General features: G+C 40.6%; 1 protein-coding gene across 1 annotated transcript in view; it reads left to right on the forward strand.

Annotated features, from left to right (window-relative positions):
• The window catches only part of LOC133984718 (inactive N-acetylated-alpha-linked acidic dipeptidase-like protein 2), a 354,227-nt gene extending 331,945 nt beyond the window's left edge, over window positions 1-22,282 (forward strand). The window contains exons 15-16 of the mRNA XM_062424175.1: window positions 787-985; window positions 22,036-22,282. Of these exons, the coding sequence (XP_062280159.1) occupies window positions 787-985; window positions 22,036-22,282 (446 nt within the window). The remainder of the gene's footprint in view (window positions 1-786; window positions 986-22,035) is intronic.
• Window positions 22,283-24,970: the final 2,688 nt, after the last annotated feature.

Below are 24,970 nucleotides of genomic sequence, written 5' to 3' on the forward strand. Positions count from 1 at the left end.
GCCCACTGAAAGCAGTCACTTATTTTATCTGATGAATGTTTGAATCATATGAAAACATATGGTTAAGCATTTTGTGTAAGATGTAATGGAAGATAATGCACATTACAGAGAAGATTAAGCCTTAAGAAGGCTAAAGAAACTAGAGGATATTGACGTTTGAGAGCAGTGTGCTACCAGCATATGACCATCATCTTGCAGGTCATAGCAGTTCCTAAAGTGCTGCTGATATATGGGCTCTACTTAAGTTTACTTTTGAAAGGAGGAAGTTATCAGAAGCTTTTGGGTGTGCAGGTCAAGATGGAAGAGGCTTAGACTGAGGTTAAACTGCTTTTAAACCTGGCTGACATCACAGTGTGATGGCCAATCTGATTTATGTGCTGTTATGACCTGCATTCCCATTATTTTCCTGTAGATATCCAGGTACAGTTTGTATGTTAATACCAGGTGCTAATCATATCATAGTGTCAAAAACAATAGAAGATGTACTAATTTGTACAATAAATGGTCGTTTGTCTTTGGATTTGTAATGTGGGAGTGAGAAAGGAGTTTAACTAGGGACATAATGGAAATAATAACACAGTTTAGGTGAAAAAAAGCTTATTTCAGATTCTGGTAGATTTTTAGGACCATAATGATCTTCCTTGTAATTTAACTGTTTTCCATATGCAGTTTTTCTTAACTAACATTTACATAATTAAGGCAGCAATTATTTCTGAAACAAAGATTTACATTAGGTCTTGTTTTTCATGCGATGTTTCTGTTGCTTCTTTCTGTATGTGTGTCTAGACAAGAGCGCCGTGTCTCCAGCCTTGCTGTCCTCAGCCTCCTCTCTGAGAGACCACGCAGCTTTCTTCCAGTCAGAAACCATGCGGCCAGCCAACGACCCCAAAGAGCGAGACCCCTCCCACGTACGGATGCTGAATGATGTTCTCCGTGACCTGGAGAAGAGCTTCATCATCCCACATCCTCCACCTGGAGTGTACAGGTAGGAGATGAGTTATAACACTGGTGTAGAGTGGTAGGAGGTGATGGAATATAGTTATCCCCGGTATCACACGTGCACAGGTGTGGAACATCTTTAAATGTGTGAAATTATGTCAGTGTAAATGTAATCTTATATGATTATTACATTGCAGGTTTATAAATCATCCTTACAGTATACAGCATAAACCTGGGTTTCACCAAAGGCCATTTAAAACGTATGTTAATTATAAGGATTACTTATACATTTTTCAGTTATTGTATGTTTGCCTTCAATTTAAGGCAAAAGCACATTTAATATCATTTCAACAAATCATTAACACGACAAAGTCAGAGTCTGATTTGATATGTTTACACTGTTACACTGCTATAAAAGGCTGTTTGTTCCACTCCATTAGTGGGTAAGTTTCATTCACCAAAATGTCAACCAAAGGTGAAAAGAGGAATGTCTCACTGCAAAAGCTTGAAGTCCTGCTGTTAGAAATCAACAGAAAAAAACATCCCAAATGTTGCACTGTCAGTATTTGGATTCGGGGACCCGAAAAATTAGGAAATATAACCGCAGCTGTGAAGGCCAAGTCAGAAGTAAATAGGAAATGGTTTGGCATGAATAAAGTGCAAAAAGATGCTGTGCTCGGCATTAAAATAATAATTCTTAGAGTTATTAAATGTTTTTCCGTGTGTGGAGAGAGGCAGACCATCTGCACATACAGTTCAGACAGTAAGTATCTAGAAAAGTTTCATGTATTTGGTTCTTCAGGCTCTGTGCTTCAACACATTTAATTTGAAAAAAAAATGAAATAAAAAGTAATGGAATTCATTAAAGTGCCAAATCTCAGCTTTATTACAAGTGGAGACTGTGTGTTAGATATCGCACTTTTAACACCAAAGTGGCCAAATTGTAGGATTCAAATTTAATTGGACAGATACACATGAAGTCAGGCAAAATTGTTATATTTGATATTTTGTGGAAAACTAACTTTCATAAGTTTGACTCAGCATCTTGTATGTAGATGAACCATGAATGGTTTAAGCAAGTTTTTGGGGAATATTATTCTTTCTTTTACGTTGAGAACTTGGACACACATCCCTGAAATAGAAGTTCTCTTCCTGAAGCTCTACTAAGGTTCCTATTAACAAACTTCACACATTGTGTTTTAACGGAGTTCAAGCTGTAACATGAATGAATGAAAAATGGCAAAAGCAATAGCAAGCCAAGTGTTAGTGAGGTGACATGCCACAGGTGACAGGTAACTTATTCTGATGTAGTGTATGTAACACAGCCTGAATATTCTGCAGTGAGTGTGAATGGATTCTTATCTTATGATATCTAATTCCATTCATTGCCTAAATCAAGGAGAACTGAGTAGCCTCATGTTGAATGCTGAAAGTACTTTTATTAATCATTACAAGTATTCATTTCCCATCCTTTGGTGTGCATAACCTTTTATTATGAGTGTATGATGATGATAGTTAATATTGTGCACAAGTACTGCAGTGGTGGCCCATTGCTGCAGAATGAATGTATGTGGTGGAAACACTTGCTTATTCAGAACAAGCTGGCAGGCAAAGAAAAAGGAGCGAGGTTACACCTGTTTGAACACAAAGAATGAAGCTGGCAGAGGCATGAGTCATCCCAACAGTTACCACTCTGCCTGTAAAACATTTGGAAAGCACTACTAATTTTAGGGTGGCAATTCCTGAGGCCAAAACCTAGAATATAATTTGCCGTTCACAATAAGAGTCACAATAAGAGACTGTATGAATATCATTTGGGTGGTGAGGTTCGATGAAAAAGAAAAAAAAAAAGCAGGGCACTCCACAGCATTATAGTTTCTATACAGAATGAATATGAAACCATCCCTGTAACATCTCAAAATCATAAATATATTGCAAACAGAATGGAGAAAAAGACAGCAGCTCTGTATTTTAGAGTAAAAAGCTGTTAAATAAACGGGTATTGCAGCTGAAAGAAGGAATGAACCGGGCCCAGCAAAGTAGCATCATTGTCACTGATGGATTTCAGCTTTGCAATATTCTCGCTCCCATTCGCAGGTTCCAAACAATAAAAAATGAGAGAAGAGAGAGGAATCTGTATACAGCGTACATTCATATGCTCTGGTACAGATGAGCTCTTTTAGTTGCCTTTCACAGCATTCCACAGTGAAATTCATCCACTTGTCCTCACGAAATATGTGGTTCTAGAAGCCTGATGGTGTTATAAGCACTCGCAGGGTTTGGTGGTAACTACTAAAGCTAGCCAACTGATAACATGTCAGTGCTAGTTATTCACACTATCTCCAGGCTTCATTCTGCTTACTCTTCCCTGGTGTTTTTATCTAGGGATTGTACATAGCTAGATAGAAATTCACACAGATTATTCAGTTGACATATTTGTACCATTGATTCTTGTCTCATAATTGTCTGTGAATGTCTTTTCTGTGAAACTGTTTATACTCCAACAGAGGACGTTAAATTACAGCACCAGCGCGACAGAGCTTATTAGCTAAGATAGTTACCTCCGTTTTGGAGTTTCTGGTCTCTATTTCCTCAGACCCGCACCGTCCAGACAGTTTGCTGTTGGTCAACAGCTCAATTCGGGTGTCAAGATTTGCAAAAGTTAAAGTCAGCCTGAAAAATTCATGCAGATTTACTTTGTCTCAAAAGGGAATCCACTGATCTCAGCGTTTCAATTGAAATCCCGTGAAATGCCGTTTTAAGTGTTGTTTAGACTTAAGGCTGCTAAGGTGCTCAAACATTACCATTTGTGTTGTCTTACTTTGGAATCCAATTACAAATGAATATGAATTATAAATATGAATTGAGTCACATGGAGTGGTGCACATTGAACACATCCTTTAATCTCACAAGGGAAGAATGGAGTAAAATATATATATTACATGACTGTAATTTTCATACAGTCCCTAAATCACACGCAGTCCTGTGCTGCAGTGATTTAAATCCCCCATCAGCCATCTGTCTTGCACTACAAGCCTCCCTTTCTTTTTCGACTTGTTCTACATATGGAGCAGTACAGCAATAATGTAACATAAAACCTGCGCTTCACAGTGAACACATTCTTATTCCCGCTGACAAAAATGGGGAGAAGAGGAAATAATTTACACACAACAGTGCTTGAATTTTTTCCAAGTGGCTTCTTTTCCAAGCAGAGCAGCAGTAATTCATTGTCTCTACACAGTGCAAGAAAGTGAGAGCTCCAGATTAGTTGGTGGGGTTGTTTTAGTCAAACTGTCCAGCTAAAGAAAAAACACAATAAATCATATCACATCACATTTAGTTGGGGGACAGCTGACCTTGACTGATAGTGGGGGACTTTTTCTCAGCGACTATATTTCTATCTCATAATGGTACCACCTCTGTTCTGTTTGATTTTAGCATCCACACAGTGTCTGGCACACACACACACACACACACACACACACCCCCCCCCCCACAAGCTCTTTAGCTGTCTATTTCTCTACTACATTCTAACAGAATAAATGGGTTCTGCTGCTCAGTGTTATTCACAGTTTATGGCAGTAATAGACATTTTAATTGTCCTAGACTACCATTAGCATCCAAGCTAAAATTAGCTGCTCCATCATGCTTGGAAAGCATTAAGGCTTAATAGCACTCATTTATAAAGGAAGTTACCATTCCCTCACAGGACTAAGACAATTAGACTAAGAGCACCGAATAGTCTTTTAAAATGTTGACTTTGATGGTTTATATTGAATTTGAAGCCACAAAACCTAAGGTACATTTTTAAGACATGACATAACAATGTTTAAGATTAGTATTTTTGTCGCTATGTGCAGAGTCACCTTCTTAAACTGAACACTTTGCCCTTCCAAAGGATCATATCCACTGTGTATGTGAGTGCTATGGGCCATAGTGAAGGTAAGTCAGCGTTGACCTGACTGTAAATATTTCAAGCCAAAGATGCAGTTGCTGTTGACACTGTATGAGATTCATGATAATAAGCTGTCTTGGCCACAAACAGGGCCAGTGGGTTTTCCCACCGTGTGCCATGAGGGGTTTGAAATGTGTTTCGAATTGAAATGTCATATCTATCCAACTGTAAAGCTGAATGACTTAAGGTGAAACTAAAAGTGTATATGTTTACTATTGCAGCAGGGATATCAAGCCTTGTTTTCTTGACTTTGGCCCAACATTGAATTTAGCTTGTCCCAGTGACCCAAGCTCATGAATGCACCAGTAACTACCATAACATTAGCCTAATATCAATAAAGGAAAAAATATCAATTAGAATACTCAGATTTATAGAACACACAAGCCCTGTTTTACATTCCCTGATGGTGACTGAATTCACTATCTTAATAGTAAAAATAGATCTGCAAATATGAAAATACACTGATATAAATAAAACTCAAAACCTAAAGTTTATTGTTTTACATTTTATTCAACATGACAGCATGAGATAGACTGAATAGGAGAAACTGCACAGCTTGTCTGCATCCAGAGCCTCAATCCTAGCCCCAAAAGATGTGACTACTGCCAGATGACTGCCAGTGTTCAAAGGTCAAGCAGATTTCTCTGATGTCCATTTCAACTTCGTAGTCTACAGATATTTTCACATAATGTACACACAGAGTACTGAAAAATATATGGGCAGGTTCACTCACACAAGACTAAAAACACTGGAATATGCATCTATATATTATGTAATAATTGACGGTCTGGTCCGGATTGATTTAATGTTCATTTCAGAACTTAATCCAGACATTAACAAGCCCAGACGTTTCACTATGAAGAGCCACTTCATTTAACTGCACACCACCTATCCAGTTACCACAAACCCACCACCAAAACTGCATACCACCCATCCAGCCATCCTACACTGCCACCTAGTGGTAGGTCGACAGCACAGAGCAACCCAATTGGACATCATGTGCTACCCGGTTGGGTGGCGCAATGGGATGCCCAATCGTGTTGCTGTTAAGCTGCCCAGTTGAGCTACCCCACTGAATTTACCAATTGGTAAGAAATTCAATCACCTCTCTTATAATGGAAGTGGAGTGAGAAAGGCCAAAATTAACTTTGTAAATAAGCTAAACTTTAGGCTTGAGGAAATTGGTATTATAAATATTAATGTATGCCCTTCAGTCAGTTGGTCAGTTGTTCCATCATGGCTACTCTCAGAACCTGAAGTTGATCTATGCAAACTGAATAATGACAAATACATCAGGAGATATATAATCAAGGAAGTGAATTATTATCTGCAACAAGAATGGAGTTCATATTCACATATTTTTGATGGAGCAAAGGATCCAGAGAGTGGGAAAGTGGCATTTGGAGTGACCATTCCTGAATTAGGAATTAAAAATAGACATAGAATTTCAGACCAGATGTGAGTATTCACCACAGAGATGCTGGCAATATTATGGGCACTTTGGTGGGAAGAGGACAATAAACCAGACAACTCAAACACAGTGATTCACAGCAGTGGCCTTAACTACAGTAAGATAAATCAATTCCATTCCAAACCTTATATATTGACAGAGATTTGTCAAACATTATACAGAATTCAAAGGCAGGGTGTGAGGTGGGTTTTATTTGGGTACCAGCACATATGGGTTTTGGAAAGAAATCAGGAAGCAGATTACTTGGCAAAAAATGCTGCCCATGAGGGTAGTATAGAAATTGCCCAACAATGTGGACTGTCAGAATTCACTTCAATCATAAACAAGTCAGTGAAAGAAATGTGTCAGAATGCATGTGGGGGAAAAAGAAGGCGAGGTCTTATTTTACAAAACAGAAAGTACTCGAAAAAAAGCAAAAAGCAATTTTGCCTGCAAGAAAAAAGATTCAGTTGTCATGATCAGGAACATCGAAACGTTAAGTGTGGAGACTCAGAAGACACATCCTCTTCAATCAATTTCCTATTCTGAAATGAAAACCGAAAAACTAAAAATGGGGCTTATTTTTTGAATGGTTTTCTCACTCAATTTGGGGGAAAAAAAGGTATTAAAGCATTTTCTGACACAAAGTAGAATTTATAGAAAAACGCTCAAAAATTCTTTTTTTTTTCATTTGTAAGTTTAATTTTTTCTTTATAAGGAACCACCTATCTAGGTTAATATTAACCCTAATCCTTGAACATCATTAACAACAGCTACAACATTGACAGTCCAGTTATATGCAGGCTGTGTCCAGTCTATAAATGATAACGGCCCACATAGAATAAGTACAAGACGGCAGTGGTCTGCCTACAATGTATGGGGCAATCTCCCAGCTATTTGACCAAACTTAATAGCCTATCCAAGCTGATAAAAGCTGCTAATAATAATTATCCTCTCAGGTGGAAAAATGTCACGGCCGCTAATCATAAAACCCTTGTATGCTAACCTACATATTAACAGAGCATAGGTTATAGTTTGTCATTTTAATGTAGTCACATAGCGTTGCTATTCTGCCTGGTTCATGGAGCCATGAATTGTCTGGTAAAAGAGCGATGAGGAAGACAAAGTCAAGTGATGTAATTCCTTTCCTAAGACAAAGACCAGTGATCTATGCAGAAAATGTATGGACATATCAGGTGGATACCAATGTCCTTGGCCTTAGATTTTAGCTTATTTCCAAAGTTTGTTTTGGGCTTTCTCACTCCTTTAAGAAGGGTGATTGAATATCTGTCCAGTGGCTTCTATAAATCTGGGTAGCGCACAATGTCAAAGTCAACATTGCTTGCTGCCTGGCTGGGTGGCGGCTCATGGTGACTGGATCAATGGTTTGGGTGGGGCTTTAAATAAAAGAGATCTCCATACTTCACAGCCCGGTCATACAGGGATGTTCAGGAAACAATATGAACAGATACCAGTGTAAGGGAAAGCCACAGAAGGTGAACTAAAAGAAAAAATGATAAATAAATAAACTAAAGACACATATATATATATATATATACATCAGACATATCGACTGGTAGATTGAGAGCATCACCTTTGGACTCAGCTCCTTCTTCACTACAATGGTCTAGTACAATGCCTGCATTACTGCTGACGCTGCAGTGATTGGCCTGTCGACCTCATGCTCTATCTTACCCTCAGTCATGAACAAGATCCTGAGATACTTGCTAGGTAAAAAAAAAAACATTCAATCATACAGTGAGATGTACACCATTGTGAATTAGACATGGATGTACATGCAAGAACCCATTTGAGTTCACAATTCATGTTAGATGCTGCAACCTGTTAATATGTTGGGTCCTAATCTCCCAATGATAGTTGGTACAAATGTTTTTCTTAACATATAGGCATTAGTATAAGTATCGTTTGTGTTTTATCTACAGATGAAGCCCCTTGAAAGTTCCCATTCAAGCTGAAAGCCAGCTGAATGGCAGCTGACTCCCAGCCGGCTGCCAGCCGACTCAGCAACCCCCTCCTTCTCCTGGGCGTGTCTATCTTTTCCTGTAAACCCACCTATTCATTGTAATACAGGGTATGACCAGGTGATGGCGCTTCTGTCACAGAATAGCCCACATATTCTATGAATTTTTACTGGTCATCCGAACCAGTAAACTTAATTACTACCTAACGTAACCCACTGACTTTTTATATGCACGCACCACAACTTAGAAAAAATATTTTAAATTTCAAGGAAGACCATGACTGAGCAAACAATTTGCAGACACAGATACATGACTATCTTGAATAAAAAATGCGGAGTGTGTATTAGCACCCTAGACGTAGCCTATAACAACGTGAAAACATGGCGGGTATTCATCTTCCACGCCAACAGAAAAGGGCGAATTTAGAAAGGTTTCATATCTTATGTTTGTTCTAAAGACATTTCTGGCGGGAAAGTTGTATTATATTTTCATAATCTTTCCTCAGTGAATGCATACAAGCGTAACTTTGTAAGTTAGACACATTACAACATAGGACCAGAGAGGTGGCGTAATGGGCAGCGTGTCCGTCATTAATGCGGGAGACCTGGGTTTGAGTCTTTGCAGTAGCAGTTACTTACTGACAATGTTTTCAGCGGAAAAACTCTGCTGCATTTCCATAACTTTGTTAAGTAAATGCATACAACCCGAAAATCACTGAATTTACAACCTTCAGGTTGTTATATGATGGAAATCAAATCTTGACCGATAATTCTATGGTATTCTGCTATGTGCCATTAGTTTAATATGTGTTTAATGATGTTCTCTTGGTTAACAGGAAGTGTGTTTGCCTGTAGAGTATTTTAAGAGTGTTTTTATTGTTTAGCAGTGAAGAAAGGAAAATGAATGGGATGTTTGTGCTAGAAAGAGAAACAAAGTGTGCGTGACAGGATTTGGCAAGAGTTCATACTGCAAAAAATCGGAACACATTTTCAAATCAAAAAATTAAATAGCCTACTGACTGATTATTTCTTTATTTGTTTTGAATCTAACACAAAAAGAAAGAAAAAATGCTTTTCATATTTCAATTTTAGGCTCAGATCAATTATACGAAATGGAAAAACGTAAACGACTGTATTTGATTTTAGGCAAGGCAAGACAAGGCAACGCAGCTTTATTTATATGAAAATAAACATTTGACAGTAAGAAATTAGAAACAAACGTAAAAACAAGGAATTTAAAGGATGATTAACCTTTCATTTGATGCCGGTTTGAATATTCTCACACAAATTATGCCAGAGTGCTAAAACTGAGAATGAGTAGTTCAGCGTCTGCTAATTTGTGAATTGTAGAATTGTTGAAAAATGTGCAAGCCAACCCCGGTCTATTCAGTGCATGCTGTAAGTCAGGTAAGCCCATCCACTTTATTAGCATTATCATTGCTTAACTTTTTGTTTGGGCTTAATGGGATATTTGGTTCCATTGCCACACAAATCACGCAAGAGTGTTCATGGCCGTTGCAACTACAGTACTTTCTGAGAAGGGGTGCGGATTTGGCGGGGTGATGATTTGGGGGGATGGTGGGGAGCCTGTTCCATTGTCTTTCAAAGCGAATGCCCCCCTCCCCCCACACCTGTGCATGTCTCCTGGCAAATTGTGAATCCTTTGAATTTTTCCTCCCACGGCTCTATTACGCCTGCTCTCATTATGATCAAATTATTTTAACTATTATGTTTTATAACATATTGCCAATAAAATAAAAGTATTGAACAGACTCACTGGAGCTGAGGTTAATGTTAGCTGCACGGACAGAGACGTGTTTTCTCAAGCGAGTTCAAAGTTTTATCTATTTTACTTTCTTTTGACAATGACACGCTGGATGATGATTTCGGAGGTAATCCGACAGGAGAAGGATTGTGTAAACCAGTCGGTCTCAACAGGGCTTACGATTGGCTACGAGAAAGTGACGTTTCGGGGGGTGCCTCGAGTGGGAGATCCCCCTCCATTCATAACCCGTTGTGCGCCACCGTCATTCATTTCATTTCATTTTGACTTTTGACTTTGTAATTACCGGATAAAGGAAACCCAGTATCAGTGTCAGAATATAATAGCAGCAATAAGAAAAGAATAAAGAACAATAAATAATAAATACAAAAAAACAAACGAACAAACAAAAAACTATAAGAACAATAATAGTAAGAAATATGTAGTAAAATAGTCGTTACATTATTTACATTATTTACACCGTCCATTGAAATACTATGTATTACAGTAAATAGCGCGTCCTGTTTTGAATCACTAGACGGGGTATTTCTTGGTTTGACAGTGACAATGATTTGTCAGAGGTCCTGTAAAATGTACGGTATCTTCAATTGCATCCTTCTAATGAATTCACTCAGTTTATGTCCATGGACATTATAATGAAAAGGCTAAAGGCTTAATATTAGTTTGCATCCAGCGTGCTGCGTGGACTTCATTACATCTAATGCACCGCTGCTACCACAATTATGAAATGCTAAGTTTATTGTCGGTGACTGTGACCTTCATAAAAGTAATATTTTACAAATCTGCATTATATAAACTAACGAAATTCGTTAAAGTAAGTCATTTGGCGACTTCTAAGTCATTAAACTAAGTCTTACTGTTCTGTTTAGTTCATAAGATTTAGAATATCAGTTAAAAAGGATTTGATCTATGTTATTTCATTGTGTTTATTTAAAAGAGGATATTAAAAACTGCGCTACCGCCATCTACTGGCTGATTTTGGTTTAGCGGCGGGTGTTTTGTCAATGTTCAATAAAAAACTTTATCCAGGAAGTTAGAGGAAAAGCGACAGAATAGCACACTGCCAGCTTCTAGTGATACCAGCCACTTCAGCAAACATCTCGTTCGAGTTGCATCGTCGGTATGTGTTTATATGTGAATTTATTGTCATCTGCTAACGTCTTAAGTGGTAAAGCCTTACATTGCATGTTTATTAGTGACGTGTTTCATGTGTATTTCCCTTTAGGTTACTATTTCTATTAGCCATGCTAGGGTTTGCTTTATATGTCGTGCCACGCACAGATGTTGAATTGTTTATTTTATCATTTATGCATCTGAAGAAATGTAATTCTCATGATTCTATTATTTGTTTATTTTCCTTTTAGTTTTACACTTTACTTCATCAATAAACCTGGCAAAAAGCAATACCCAGAGTCTTGTTTGGAGTGGAGTGTTTAGCTGCCTGTCAATATATGCATGGAACGCATTGAGGACAGAACAGTAAAACGACGGCATCTCAGCGAACAAGGTAACGCTGAGCAGGCTAACAACAGACACTTCCAAGACGCCACAACGCATCAGCTAAGCACGGCTACCACGGCAGTGTCTCACCAGAAGTTATCAACGCCATCATGTCTGCCAAATCATACAAAACAAGATCTCAGGCCTCGTGTTCTTCTACTGGTTCAGCAGCAACCAAGGCGAGAGCAAGAGCAGAGGCAGCAAAGACTCGTCTAACGTTTGCACAGAAAGAAGTAAGTCTAAAACTGGAGAAGGCTCGATTAGAAGCATCCATTGAACTCCTCCAGTGTGAGAAAGAAGCAGCTACGGCCGCAACAGAGGCAGAAGTCTTAGAAGCTGCTGTTCAATCACAAATAGATGAGCAAAGCAATGGACATGTTTTAGATGATCTCCCTTCTCTTGAAAGTGCACGTCGGACTGAAAGCTATGTCGTGGCCCAAGCCAAGTTAGTAGAGAATGAAACTACTGAAATACAGGAGCCCCCATTATTAGATAAGCTTCCAGCTAACATCGTTGACCCCCCGCGTGATACTCATCCCTCACACACCAACCCAGTAGACTGTGGACCACCACCAGAAACGAAAACTTGGCCTGTGTATAGGCACCACCTTCCAGATCCATCTCTCTTGTTCCCCCATCCACCTCCAGATAACCATAATAGAAATCACAATTGGACACAACAAAAACCAAGAGACAGCTATCATGATCCCACCTGCAAATCCAGGCCTACAGGTCACAATGATGGAAACATCAGTGAATTTGTCAGGTACTTTGCTCGTCGCGAAATTGTAGCAACGGGCCTCCTTCAGTTTAACGACAAGCCACAGAATTACAGAGCCTGGAAACGCTCTTTTGAGAACACAGTAAGGGGTTTAGATCTGACAGCAAGTGAGGAGATGGATCTATTGTTTAAGTGGCTCGGTAAAGAATCTGCTGAGCATGTGGAACAAATCAGAGCCATACACATTAACCATCCAGATGCTGGACTAAAAATGATCTGGGAGAGACTCAACCAGTGTTATGGCTCAGCAGAAGTAGTTGAGGATGCTCTGTTTAAACGAATTGACAATTTTCCAAAGATCACAAACAGAGATTATGTGAAGCTGAGAAAATTCAGTGACATACTCATGGAGCTTCAGAGTGCCAAGGAGGAGGGAGACCTCCCTGGCCTCTCTTTCCTGGACTCTGCAAGGGGTTTAAACCCAATCGTACAAAAACTCCCCTTCTACTTGCAAGAAAAGTGGGTTTCTGTTGGTGCAAGTTACAAACGTGGATACCAGGTCTCTTTCCCTCCATTTTATGTTTTTGTAGATTTTGTTAGTCAAGAGGCCACTGTTAAAAATGACCCAAGCTTTAACTTTGCCACTCACCTTGACCCTGCCCCCAGACCTGAGAAACCTTCTTGGAGATTTAACAGACAGAGAGAAGTGTCAGTTCATGAAACAGAGGTGTTTCCAAATCCCAGCTATGAGTCATATGGGAATTCAAAGAAGACAGATGACTGTAACAAACTGTGCCCAGTGCACCAAAAACCTCATGCCCTCCTGAAATGCAGAGCTTTTCGTGAGAAGTCCATCGAAGAACGCAAAACGTTTCTGAAAGAGAACAATATTTGTTTTAGATGTTGTGCCTCTTCAACACATTTTGCTAAACATTGTAAGGCAAAAGTGCAATGTTCCGAATGCGGCAATGAGAATCATAACACAGCTCTTCACCCAGGCCCAGCTCCCTGGAGCAAAGTAACTGACCCTGATGTAGAGCATGGCGGGGAGCAGGGTGCCACCCTGCCGAGTGAAATCACTTCCAAATGCACTCAAGTTTGTGGTGAGAACCTCACTGGCAGGTCATGCTCTAAAATCTGCCTTGTAAAGGTATACCCAGCAAGCCACCCAGACAAGGCGATCAGGCTGTATGCAATCCATGATGAACAGAGTAACCGTTCTCTTGTCCGTTCTGAGTTTTTTGAAATGTTCGGTGAAAATGGCCCTAGCTCTCCCTACTCACTGAGAACATGTGCAGGCCTTAAAGAGACAATGGGTAGGAGAGCCACTGGTTATGTAGTAGAGACTCTAGATGGGACAGTCCACATCCCCCTGCCCAGTCTGATTGAGTGTAATGACATCCCCAACAATAGGGAGGAGATACCAACGCCCAGCGCCGCACTCCATCATCCCCATCTAAAGAATGTCTCACACCTCATCCCAGAACTCGACTCCAACGCCCACGTACTGATGCTGCTTGGACGGGACATTGTCAGGGTGCACAAAGTCCATAAACAGATAAGTGGCCCCAACAATGCACCCTATGCACAAAAATTAGATTTGGGGTGGGTCATAGTGGGGAATGTGTGTATAGGTGGTGTTCATAAAACAATCACAGTGAATGCCTTCTACACAAACACAACAGAGAGAGGACGGCCTACACTTTTTGAGCCCTGCCCTAATCTGTTCAACATAAAGGAAACATCCTGTGGGATCCAAATCCCCTATCACAACACACCACAACAAAGTGACAGATCTAGCTGTGAATCAGACCACCTTGGATGTTGTGTGTTTGAACAAACCAGAAATGACAATCAAGTCTCACCTTCCATTCAAGACAATGCCTTCATGAAAATAATGGAAGAAGGAATGACAAGGGAAGCAAACAATCATTGGATAGCCCCATTACCATTCAAATCACCACGTCAAAGGCTCCCTAACAACAGGCCGCAGGCCATGAGTCGGCTCATGTCCCTGATCCGCAACTTTGACCGAAAACCAGAGATGAGAGACCATTTCATCGTCTTCATGGAAAAGATTTTCAAAAATGGTCATGCTGAGATCGCCCCTCCTTTAAAAGAAAATGAGGAAAGATGGTATTTGCCTCTGTTTGGGGTCTATCACCCCAAAAAGCCGAAACAGATCAGGGTTGTGTTCGACAGTAGTGCGCAGTACAACGGACTGTCACTTAATGATGTCTTACTAAAAGGCCCAGACCTCAACAACTCACTCCTTGGCGTCCTCATGCGCTTCAGGAAAGAAGCAGTAGCCTTCACAGCAGACATCGAACAGATGTTTTACTGTTTCTACGTGCGGGAAGAGGACAGGAACTTTCTCCGTTTTCTGTGGTTTCGCGACAACAACCTCTGCAATGACATCACAGAGTATCGGATGAGAGTCCACGTTTTTGGTAACAGTCCCTCTCCGGCAGTAGCAATATTTGGCCTACATCAGTCTGTCCAGTGCTGTGAGATGGACTTCGACGCTGACGTCAAGCAGTTTGTAACACGTGACTTTTATGTAGATGACGGCCTTAAATCCCTTCCCACTGTAGAAATGGCTGTGGCTCTTCTGCAGAAGACTCGGGATATCCTTGCCAAGTCAAACTTGAGGTTGCACAAGATCGCAGCTAACAGAAAAGAGATCCTGGAAGCTTTTCCATCCCAAGATCATGCAAAAGATCTCAAAGACTTAGATCTGGAAGCAGATGCACTCCCCATGCAGCGCAGCCTGGGTCTCCTTTGGGATCTCAAGAAAGACTGTTTCACCTTTAATGTGTCTGATGAGACAAAACCCTTCACACGACGTGGTGTCTTATCTACCATAAACAGTCTCTATGACCCGCTGGGCTTTGTAGCGCCTGTCACAATCCACGGCAAATCTATCCTCAGAGAGCTCACTGCAGATAATGGTGACTGGGATGCTCCGCTGCCCCAAGGGATGGAGGAGTCATGGGTTCTTTGGAGAGAGTCACTGAGTGCGCTGTCTAACCTCTCGATCGCCAGAACGTACACTAACATCTCACCTTCAGAAGCCACGTACAGAGAACTGTGCATCTTCTGTGATGCGTCAACCAAAGCCATTGCAGCGGTGGCTTATGTGAAGGTAACTGATGCAGACGGAAACTGTGAAATTGGCTTTGTCATGGGGAAAGCAAAGCTGACGCCACGTCCCGATCAAACTATCCCCAGACTAGAACTGTGTGCTGCCGTGCTAGCAGTTGAGATCGCTGATTTGGTCTCAGGAGAGCTGGACATTCAGCTGAACAACACCCATTTCTTCACAGACAGTAAAGTTGTTTTGGGATATATTTGCAACGAGACCAGACGCTTTTATGTCTATGTTAGCAATCGGGTGACTCGGATTAGGAGGTCCTCACAAGCAAGTCAGTGGCATTACGTGCCTACTAACCAGAACCCAGCAGATCTAGCAACACGATCTGTTCCTGCACATCAGCTCATGCTCACTAACTGGTTCACTGGCCCCAAATTCCTGCTCAAAGACAATCAAAGCTTCATCCACGACACTTATGACCTTGTTGAACCCAGTTCAGACACTGACATCAGACCACAGGTCTCCGTCCTGAAAACCACAGCAAGTGTGAAACTGCTTGGTTCAGAAAGATTCACTAAGTTTTCCCACTGGAGCTCCCTGCTTCGTGCCATTGCTCGTCTGTTGCACGTTGTTCACACCTTCAAGCAAACCACCAATAGAGACAGTTCTTGTAAGGGCTGGCACTATTGTGAAATGGGAGTCACAGTGGAAGATTTTGAGCAAGCTAAAAACATTGTCATCCGATCAGTACAAGAAGAGGTGTACGCTGGAGAGATCAAGTGCATTAACGAACAACAGGAAGTTCTTAAGGGCAGTCCAATCAAAAATCTGGACCCCTTCTTAGACAACCATGGTCTGCTTAGGGTGGGCGGACGCATCGGTAAGGCAGATCTAAGTCAAGCAGAAAAGAACCCACTCATTGTTCCAGGCCAACATCACATTGCAGGCCTGATTGTGAAACATCACCATGAAAAGACGCGCCATCAAGGTCGGCTATTCACAGAGGGAGCTGTTCGGACTGCCGGTTGGTGGATTGTTGGTGGCAAAAAGAAAGTGAGCTGTGTTATCCACCATTGTGTAAGATGTAGAAGGTTGAGAGCTCCTCTCAGTGTTCAAAAAATGGCCAGTCTCCCAGCACAACGTCTCTCAACTGACCCCCCATTCACAAATGTGGGCTTGGATGTGTTTGGCCCCTGGAGTGTTTCTGCACAACGCACAAGAGGAGGCATTATCCAAAACAAAAGATGGGCTGTCATCTTCACGTGTTTGAGCATGAGGGCAGTTCATATCGAAGTGATCGAATCACTTGACACGTCAAGTTTCATCAACTCACTCAGACGGTTCTTGGCTATCAGGGGTCCAGTGAAGAGCATCCACTCAGATCGTGGTACTAATTTTATTGGTGCTTGTAAAGAACTCCAGATACCCTCAAATATAAACAATACAGCAGTCAAAACTTACCTGGCAGGACAGGGATGTTTATGGACTTTCAATCCCCCACACGCCTCTCATTTTGGTGGTGCATGGGAGAGGATGGTGGGCTTGGCTAGGAGAATTCTTGACACCATGTTCTTTGAGCTCAAAACCACAAAACTCACTCACGAGGTTCTCGTCACCTTCATGGCTGAGGTGTCAGCTATTATAAATGCACGCCCCCTCATTCCAGTGTCAACGGATCCCACTGACCCATTCATATTGTCCCCTGCTGTTCTCCTCACGCAGAAAGTCAACCCTCTCTCAGCTCCAGCTGGTGACTTTGTTGTCTCTGATCTCTATAGGCACCAGTGGCATCAAGTCCAACATCTGTCCAATGTTTTCTGGGACAAGTGGAGACGTCAGTTTCTCTCCACACTCCAAACCCGGCGCAAATGGCAGTCTAGTCAACCAAATGTGGACCCAGGGACTGTTGTTGTTCTGAAAGACATTCAGTTTCCAAGAAATGAGTGGCCGCTTGGACTAGTGACCAAGGTGTTTCCCAGCACCGATGGTAAAGTACGCACTGTGGAGATAAGGGTGGCTGGGCCACATGGAACCAAGCTCTTTACCAGGCCCATCTCACAGATAGCGGTTCTTGTTCCCCCAGAGCCATAAAGACTGATAGGAATATTGTTTTGTGTGTTATAAGAGAGTGGCGTCAATTACGCCAGGCGGGGAGTGTTCTGTTTAGTTCATAAGATTTAGAATATCAGTTAAAAAGGATTTGATCTATGTTATTTCATTGTGTTTATTTAAAAGAGGATATTAAAAACTGCGCTACCGCCATCTACTGGCTGATTTTGGTTTAGCGGCGGGTGTTTTGTCAATGTTCAATAAAAAACTTTATCCAGGAAGTTAGAGGAAAAGCGACAGAATAGCACACTGCCAGCTTCTAGTGATACCAGCCACTTCAGCAAACATCTTGTTCGAGTTGCATCGTCGGTATGTGTTTATATGTGAATTTATTGTCATCTGCTAACGTCTTAAGTGGTAAAGCCTTACATTGCATGTTTATTAGTGACGTGTTTCATGTGTATTTCCCTTTAGGTTACTATTTCTATTAGCCATGCTAGGGTTTGCTTTATATGTCGTGCCACGCACAGATGTTGAATTGTTTATTTTATCATTTATGCATCTGAAGAAATGTAATTCTCATGATTCTATTATTTGTTTATTTTCCTTTTAGTTTTACACTTTACTTCATCAATAAACCTGGCAAAAAGCAATACCCAGAGTCTTGTTTGGAGTGGAGTGTTTAGCTGCCTGTCAATATATGCATGGAACGCATTGAGGACAGAACACTTACTTTTACTGGCGTAAAGAGTTGAATCAGGACGTCTGCTTTTACTAGAGTCTTTTTTACACTAGTATCTAGTACTGCATACTACACAGGCATGACTCAGAATAACAAGCTTGCACTTTTTAATCATAGTGCGTTTTGTTAATTGATCGGCTGTGTTGTGTTTTACCGGCGCACAGTAGCTTCAATTGCATCCTTCTAATGGATTAAACTATATTGCACCCTTCATTAGATAGATAGATAGATAGATAGATAGATAGATAGATAGATAGATAGATAGATAGATAGATAGATAGATAGATATACGTTATTGATCCCAAGCTGGGAAATTATAGTGTAGCAGCAGCATTACACAGACGCATAGTGACGATACAGTGACAATAACAACAACATATAGTATAAGGCTACTTTATGAAGAAGAATAGAAGTAAATACAAGTTATATTAGTGTGTAAAACTAACTCGGGTCTCCTGCACTAATACCTGCGCCTCCCCGTGGACAAATGAAGCATTGCAACTGGTTTTCACTCAGGCAGTTTAGGGGCGTTTCCAGTCGGGGCCTCATTGACACGTCATCGCATTTCCCCCCTGCTTCCATTATCGGCCAGTCAAGGACCTATCAAGGGGCGGCCAAGGAGCCATCACGGAAACAGGGGAAATTTGGAGTGGCTTCATCTGTATGTAAGTTCAATCATATAATGTAAATATACATTTATATTTTTGAAAAAGTCATTTTAACTCCAGATCAATTTACTAGCTTTTCCCAAAGCGAATTTGACATATTGGTCATTGAAGTCAGCTTACTAAATGTGAAATGTGAAAGACCTGAAAATGTCAAATCAAATCAACGTACAGATTTCCAAAGAAGTCAGTATATTTAAAAAGTGACAATATCCTAAATCAACATGTGTACTGGCATATGGAAACAGGGACTTCCATATTGGTCCATAGAGTCCATATTGGTTTTTGAAGTCATAATACTAATTTGGCAGATGAAAAATGTGGAAGTGTGACTTCTAAAATCAATATGCTGACCTGGAGAACAAAACTAAGGCCCTGAATGAAGACACTTGATAATGCTATATGTCATTTAGGGTTAGGATTTTATAGTCGTACTTTTTTTGGACTTAACTTCCAATTAAAATATAGTGTTGTGCTACCAGAAGGACATTCTCAACCGTTTAAGTCTTTATCTATTCCATTAATATGCTTCCAAATTGAATGTAGCACCAAAATAGAAAAGTGTCCACATTCACAAAACATCCAAGTTCCCTACTAAATACAGTCAAGTTAGGCATTTTCCTCCTTACCTTATACATAAAGCCATTTCCTAACCTTATAATTTCCTGTTGGAAAAGGGAGGATAAGCTGAAATGTCCTCAATTTGAAACTGAAACTCAAATTATTTCTCTAGCTACCAGAACACACAGCACACAGCTGTCAGTGTTCGATAGATACTGCTGCTCCTGCATGAGTGACACATGGGACCAGCGGGTGTAGCTTAAACCCAATTTGTTGTGTTTCGGAGCAGGATTTGGCCTCCATTAAGAGTGGATGTCAGACTGCCGAGGGCCACGCCAATCGATGGCAGATGTCTTTATGTTTGCTCTGAGGTGCCCTTTCATAACTGGATATTCAAAGACAGATGGTGGATGACAGTCTGCTGGTTAGGGGACATGGACAGAAGAGATTACATTGGTTCTGAGGCACTTTTGAGCCTTCCGTCACTTAGGAACAGTACTGTATATCAGAATTCTACATTGTGCTTCCCTTTAGTTTCCTATTAGTATTTCTTTTCGGATAACACTTGGGCCTTGCATAGTCTCATACCATAGACAGTGCACTTATTTTTGCCATAGCCACAGTCTTTCCCTAACTTGGATTATACTGTTGCCAAGCAAAGATGATGACTCTAAAGATAAAAGCTTTGTAAGATATTCAAGAAAGTGTACGCATCCCAACATAATATGTGAGGAAAAACACAAAAACAATCTCAATGGAAAAAAAGCACCTGCACACATGGGTTAGGGTCAGGGTTAGGGTTAGGGTTAGGGTCAGGGTTAGGTTTAATTGACCAGATAAACACATACTGTTGAAACACTGTAATAGCACTACATTTATGTTTTTTGGGAGAACCCTGTGAAATGTGGAAAAATTGTCACTGAAAGTGCATTAATTTTGCTTTTGTATAATCATCCAACACCACCATTAATATCTGGTGATAGGTTACCTTCCTGGCAGCCACTGATTCCCATTCAGTTTGAAACTATTGAGATATCAACTTGCAGAGACTTGGAAATTGCTTCAGGCGTGCAATCCATTACAGCTGACGTATTCTTTCTCATATCGATATCTATTGTTCTATTTTTGGCAGTAAAGAGTATTTTTTATCATTGTATGAAAGTGCAGCCTCCTTAGAAAAGCTGCTAACTCACTGTATGCGTTCATGCTCAAATCTATATCATGAGCTACAGTATGTTTTGGTCAAGTCAAACCAAGAAGACGCAGCACAAGAAAACGTGGACATTGTGGTCAATATGTCTACAATCACTTATATCAGAAAATACATATTACAATATCCTTAACACCCATTAATCACATGACTACAGCAGCCTCACTGGGGTCATATACTGGTGTTATGTGGTAGAGTAGATACAGAATCTTCACAGTACTCTGACTTTGAGTCTAAAGTGTGTGCTGAAGGTCAGTGTTCCTTCACACCCTACAGCTCACGCCCTGTGTCTTAACAGATGAAGAATCACTCCATTTATTCTCTAAGACTGTCTGTTCAGCCACTTTAAGAGAAATCAATGTACTTCAGCCCAGGGGAGAGCAACACTCCACAGCCCCTGCCGTTCTGACCTACAAATGACTACTGTGCTACCCCAAAGGCTTGTCTGTGTTTATATATGTGCTCTGCTTTGGGTGTGTGTGTGTGTGTGTGTGACAGGAAGACAAAGAGACACAGATGGGAGGGGGGTCTTCTTAGGACAATAATTCATGTGGCACAGCGTGTTTGTGACATGCTTGTGACAGTAAATTAAACGGAGGGCCAAAACCCCAAAAGTTTTTCTATGTCCTTGTTTCAGTGGTCATTGTATCTCTTTGATTCTAGGAGTGCATGGACACTATCTTAACAGTTTTATTTAACTTGAACTTTAATTTAAGTGTTGACTCTGCCCATCACTTGTAATCTGTGCTAATATTCAGCATCTTTTCAACTGTTTTAATCAGGATTTAAAGAAACACTGCACTCAGAGATTGGACAGTACAGGAAACAGCAATTCATCCGACTTTATTAGAGTAACTTAACACTCAATGCGCTTGTTTGAGTTGTAAAGTATATGTAGGATCCCTTTATTGGTGTGAGAGTCAGCACTTCCTGCAGTTTATTACAGTAAAAGTCTTCCACTCTTTCCTTTATTGGTACACTTTTAATGTAAGAAAAACCCCTGCAGGTGTGTTACTCAGCATCGATCGGCAACAACCCTGCCATATTAATTTTTATTTTATTTTTTACCCAGCCTTCATGAATAACATTTACTTGCATGTGCTAACTTCCCAGTTTCACAAGTAATTGTTCTTATGTGTTTCTTAGATATGATGAGTTACTTATTCTATTTTCTCTTGCCCTTCAGTCCTGAGAAACACAATTTCATTCTGCTGTATGTATTTAATAGATATGGAACGAAAATCAACTCTCAACATAGGAGAGTTCTATTTCCTTTTTCTTAACCAACACAGATGGTGGAAATCTATCTCATTTCTCCAGTCATATTCTTTATGTATAAAATGAGGTTTTCATTGACTCACTCCTCTCTCTTTTTCTCTCTATAGAAACCTGTTATACAGCCTTCCAGGAAAGACCCCCCACTTTTCCATCTTCAGGTTCTCACAGGAAGCCCTCCTGCGTTGCAAAGTCAGCAGCAAAGCAGCCAAACGTATCTCTGCGTACCAGGAGGAGTTTTGCCACAGCACCGTGAACCAGTCCCTGTCTCTCATCCTCCGGGCCATCCGCTCAGCTGAGAGGCTGGTGTGTTTTGGCATGGACTTGTTTGAGAATTACCCGAATGACACAATGTGATCTTGGCTGACACTGACACCGCCAATGAGCTTTTATGCACTCAACAGCAAAAACTGCCACCGACCAAGTCATAAAGTTCAAATACATTGGGATTATTAAAACATAATTGACCCTCTGACCGAGCTCATCCAAAAAAACCTCATCATACTGCAGTCTTGGAAAAGTTTGAGAAAGAAAGATTGGAACTCCCAGTCCATAGTGTCATTTATCCCCATGATTTCACTCTTTCTCAATAACCAATATTCAATCAATGACAACTATATGCAGTTGACACATAGTGAGAAACTTAAGATATTTTTTCAAAATAATGTTTCCTATTGAGAATTGTGGAATGTTTGAATTTTGCAGAAAAAGCTCTTTTCTGATTGATGAATGTATTGAAACCAGCTTGTTGCACACCAGCTCTTAGATACTGACACATTGGGTTCGTTTAAATAGCAATGAAAGCCGATCAAGTATTGAATCAGGTTTTTCTTCAACAGGCACTTGCTCTGTGGTCTAGAAATCTTTCATCCATCCCCTCCTGGTCCAATTCTAGCACAGCTGGTTATTTTCAAACTAAGGTACCAATTCAGGAATAGTGACCTGGTGACAAATCAGTTTTTATATTCATGACACTTAGAAAAACAAATCAGGTGTGTCCATGACAAATAATCATTTACAGGTGCTAATGTAAATATTTGTACACACAGTGAGGCAGTGGTATGCTGTCATTAAACAGAAATCATGGTATCTTTCAAACTGGGCTACATTCTCAAAAAAATGTGGTCATTTGACTGATAGGTTGTGCTAACTTTGCACTCATCACCTTAGTTGTAGAGATTATACATGACTCAAGCAAAGAAAAGGTATATTGAGACCTTGGCGCAAGCTGTGTAAAACTTTCAAAATAAACTTCAATATGTTGATGAGCAAATCTAGTTGGTCAACCAGCAAGTTTACCCAGAAGTATAACCCTATGCATTTAGCTACAAAAGCTAAAGGGGCCTTATTTCCGTGTTTGCAATAATTTGGATTCAAATAGCAGTGTTCTGAGTTCACAGATGATGAGTGTAAAGTTTGCATGATCCATAGTCAGAATGGACACAATTATGAGAATAAGGGCCAGGTTGAAAATATACCAGAATTTTCCTTCAATTACTTACATCAGGGATGTCAAACATGCGGCCCGCGGGCCAGAACCGGCCCGCCGAGGCATCCGATCCGGCCCGCTTTCTTTCCTGTCTTCTTTTCCTTCCTCACTTTCTTACTTTCTTCCTCCCTCCCTTTCTTCCATCACTCTTTCCTGTCTTATTTTCCTTTGGTTCGTCTGTCCTTCCTTCCATCTTTCCTTCCTTTCTTCCTTCAATCTTGTCTTATTTTCCTCCCTTCCTTTCATTTGCCTGTCGTTCCTTCCTTCCATCTTTCCTTCTTTCCTTTCTTCCATGTGTCCTTCCTCCCTTTCTTCCTTCCTTCCTCCCTCCCTTTCTTCCATCTTTCCTTCCTGTCTTCCTTTCCTTCCTTCCTTCCTTCCTTATGTCCTTCCTGTCTTCTTTTCCTTTGTTCCTTTCTTCCGTACTTCCTTCCTTCATTCCCCTCCATCTTCTAATAGTCCGGCCCACATGAGATCAAATTGGGCTGTATGTGGCCCTCGAATGAAAATGAGTTTGACCCCCCTTACTTACATGGTTGCTTCACCTGTCAACTGTACAATTGTAAAACCCAGATATCCACAAGGGCCTTTATAAGCAATAAGCCATTCTACTAAAAGGCTACCTGACAAGACTCTTTGGTTATTTTAAATTCACATGGCATCGTATGTCTACAATAACTGACCAAGGTTATTCAAGAAATGTAATAAGCAATACAAATTAAACCTTGTTTGTTCAAATTGCATCTAAGTCTGCGAAGAGCAACTAAAGAGTATCTGAGATTACACAAGGGGTGAATTTGAGTTAATTAGTGTTAGCAAATGCCGACTTTAAAAAAAAAACAGCTTCAGGCATGTGTTTACACATGACTGTATTGAAGGTGTCTTAGTGGCACAGACGTTAAACAGTTACCTGGTTATCAATGTCTCTGGCTTGTCCTAGAGCCCTGAAACAACACCCTTAGTGGCAAGCAATGTTAACATGTGGGAAGCTGGTGGGGGAACATGTCCTTGTTGCTCTGACCAGCTACTCCTGCTGATAAAACTGGTACAATTCCTCACTGTCAGGTGTAAAGAAGCAGTTAGTCCAGGAGGCACATGGTAGGTGGTGTGCACATAGAGGACTGGCAGTGACAGAGCATCGTATAGAGTGAAAATTATCAACAATTACATTTAGTAGACAATTGGGGCGAAATGTGAAAATAGACTTTTTATTAATGTCTTCCCATCTGACTCATCCAATTGGAATAAAGTGCTGCATGTTTTTGAGTCACTATGGAGACAGGAATCAACCAAAACCCATTGGCCACCCAGAAACCCAGCCGTGTGTAGCATTAATAACAATTTTCCAGAGTAGATGAGGTGAAAACACTCAAACACTCTGCCATAAACAAGCGAAGTTAGATGTAATACAGCAGAATGGGACGACATCAGCAATTCCAGCTGAAAGCATTTAGATCCATAATGCACTATTGCTTTGAGAAATGCTCTCTATCTCCACTTTTCATTCTCTCGCATTTTTTCATTGTCTGCGCTGCACTCTGCAAACTCTTAATGTT

The sequence above is a fragment of the Scomber scombrus genome, chromosome 8, assembly GCF_963691925.1.
Source record: "Scomber scombrus chromosome 8, fScoSco1.1, whole genome shotgun sequence".
NCBI classification, from domain to species: Eukaryota; Metazoa; Chordata; class Actinopteri; order Scombriformes; family Scombridae; genus Scomber; species Scomber scombrus.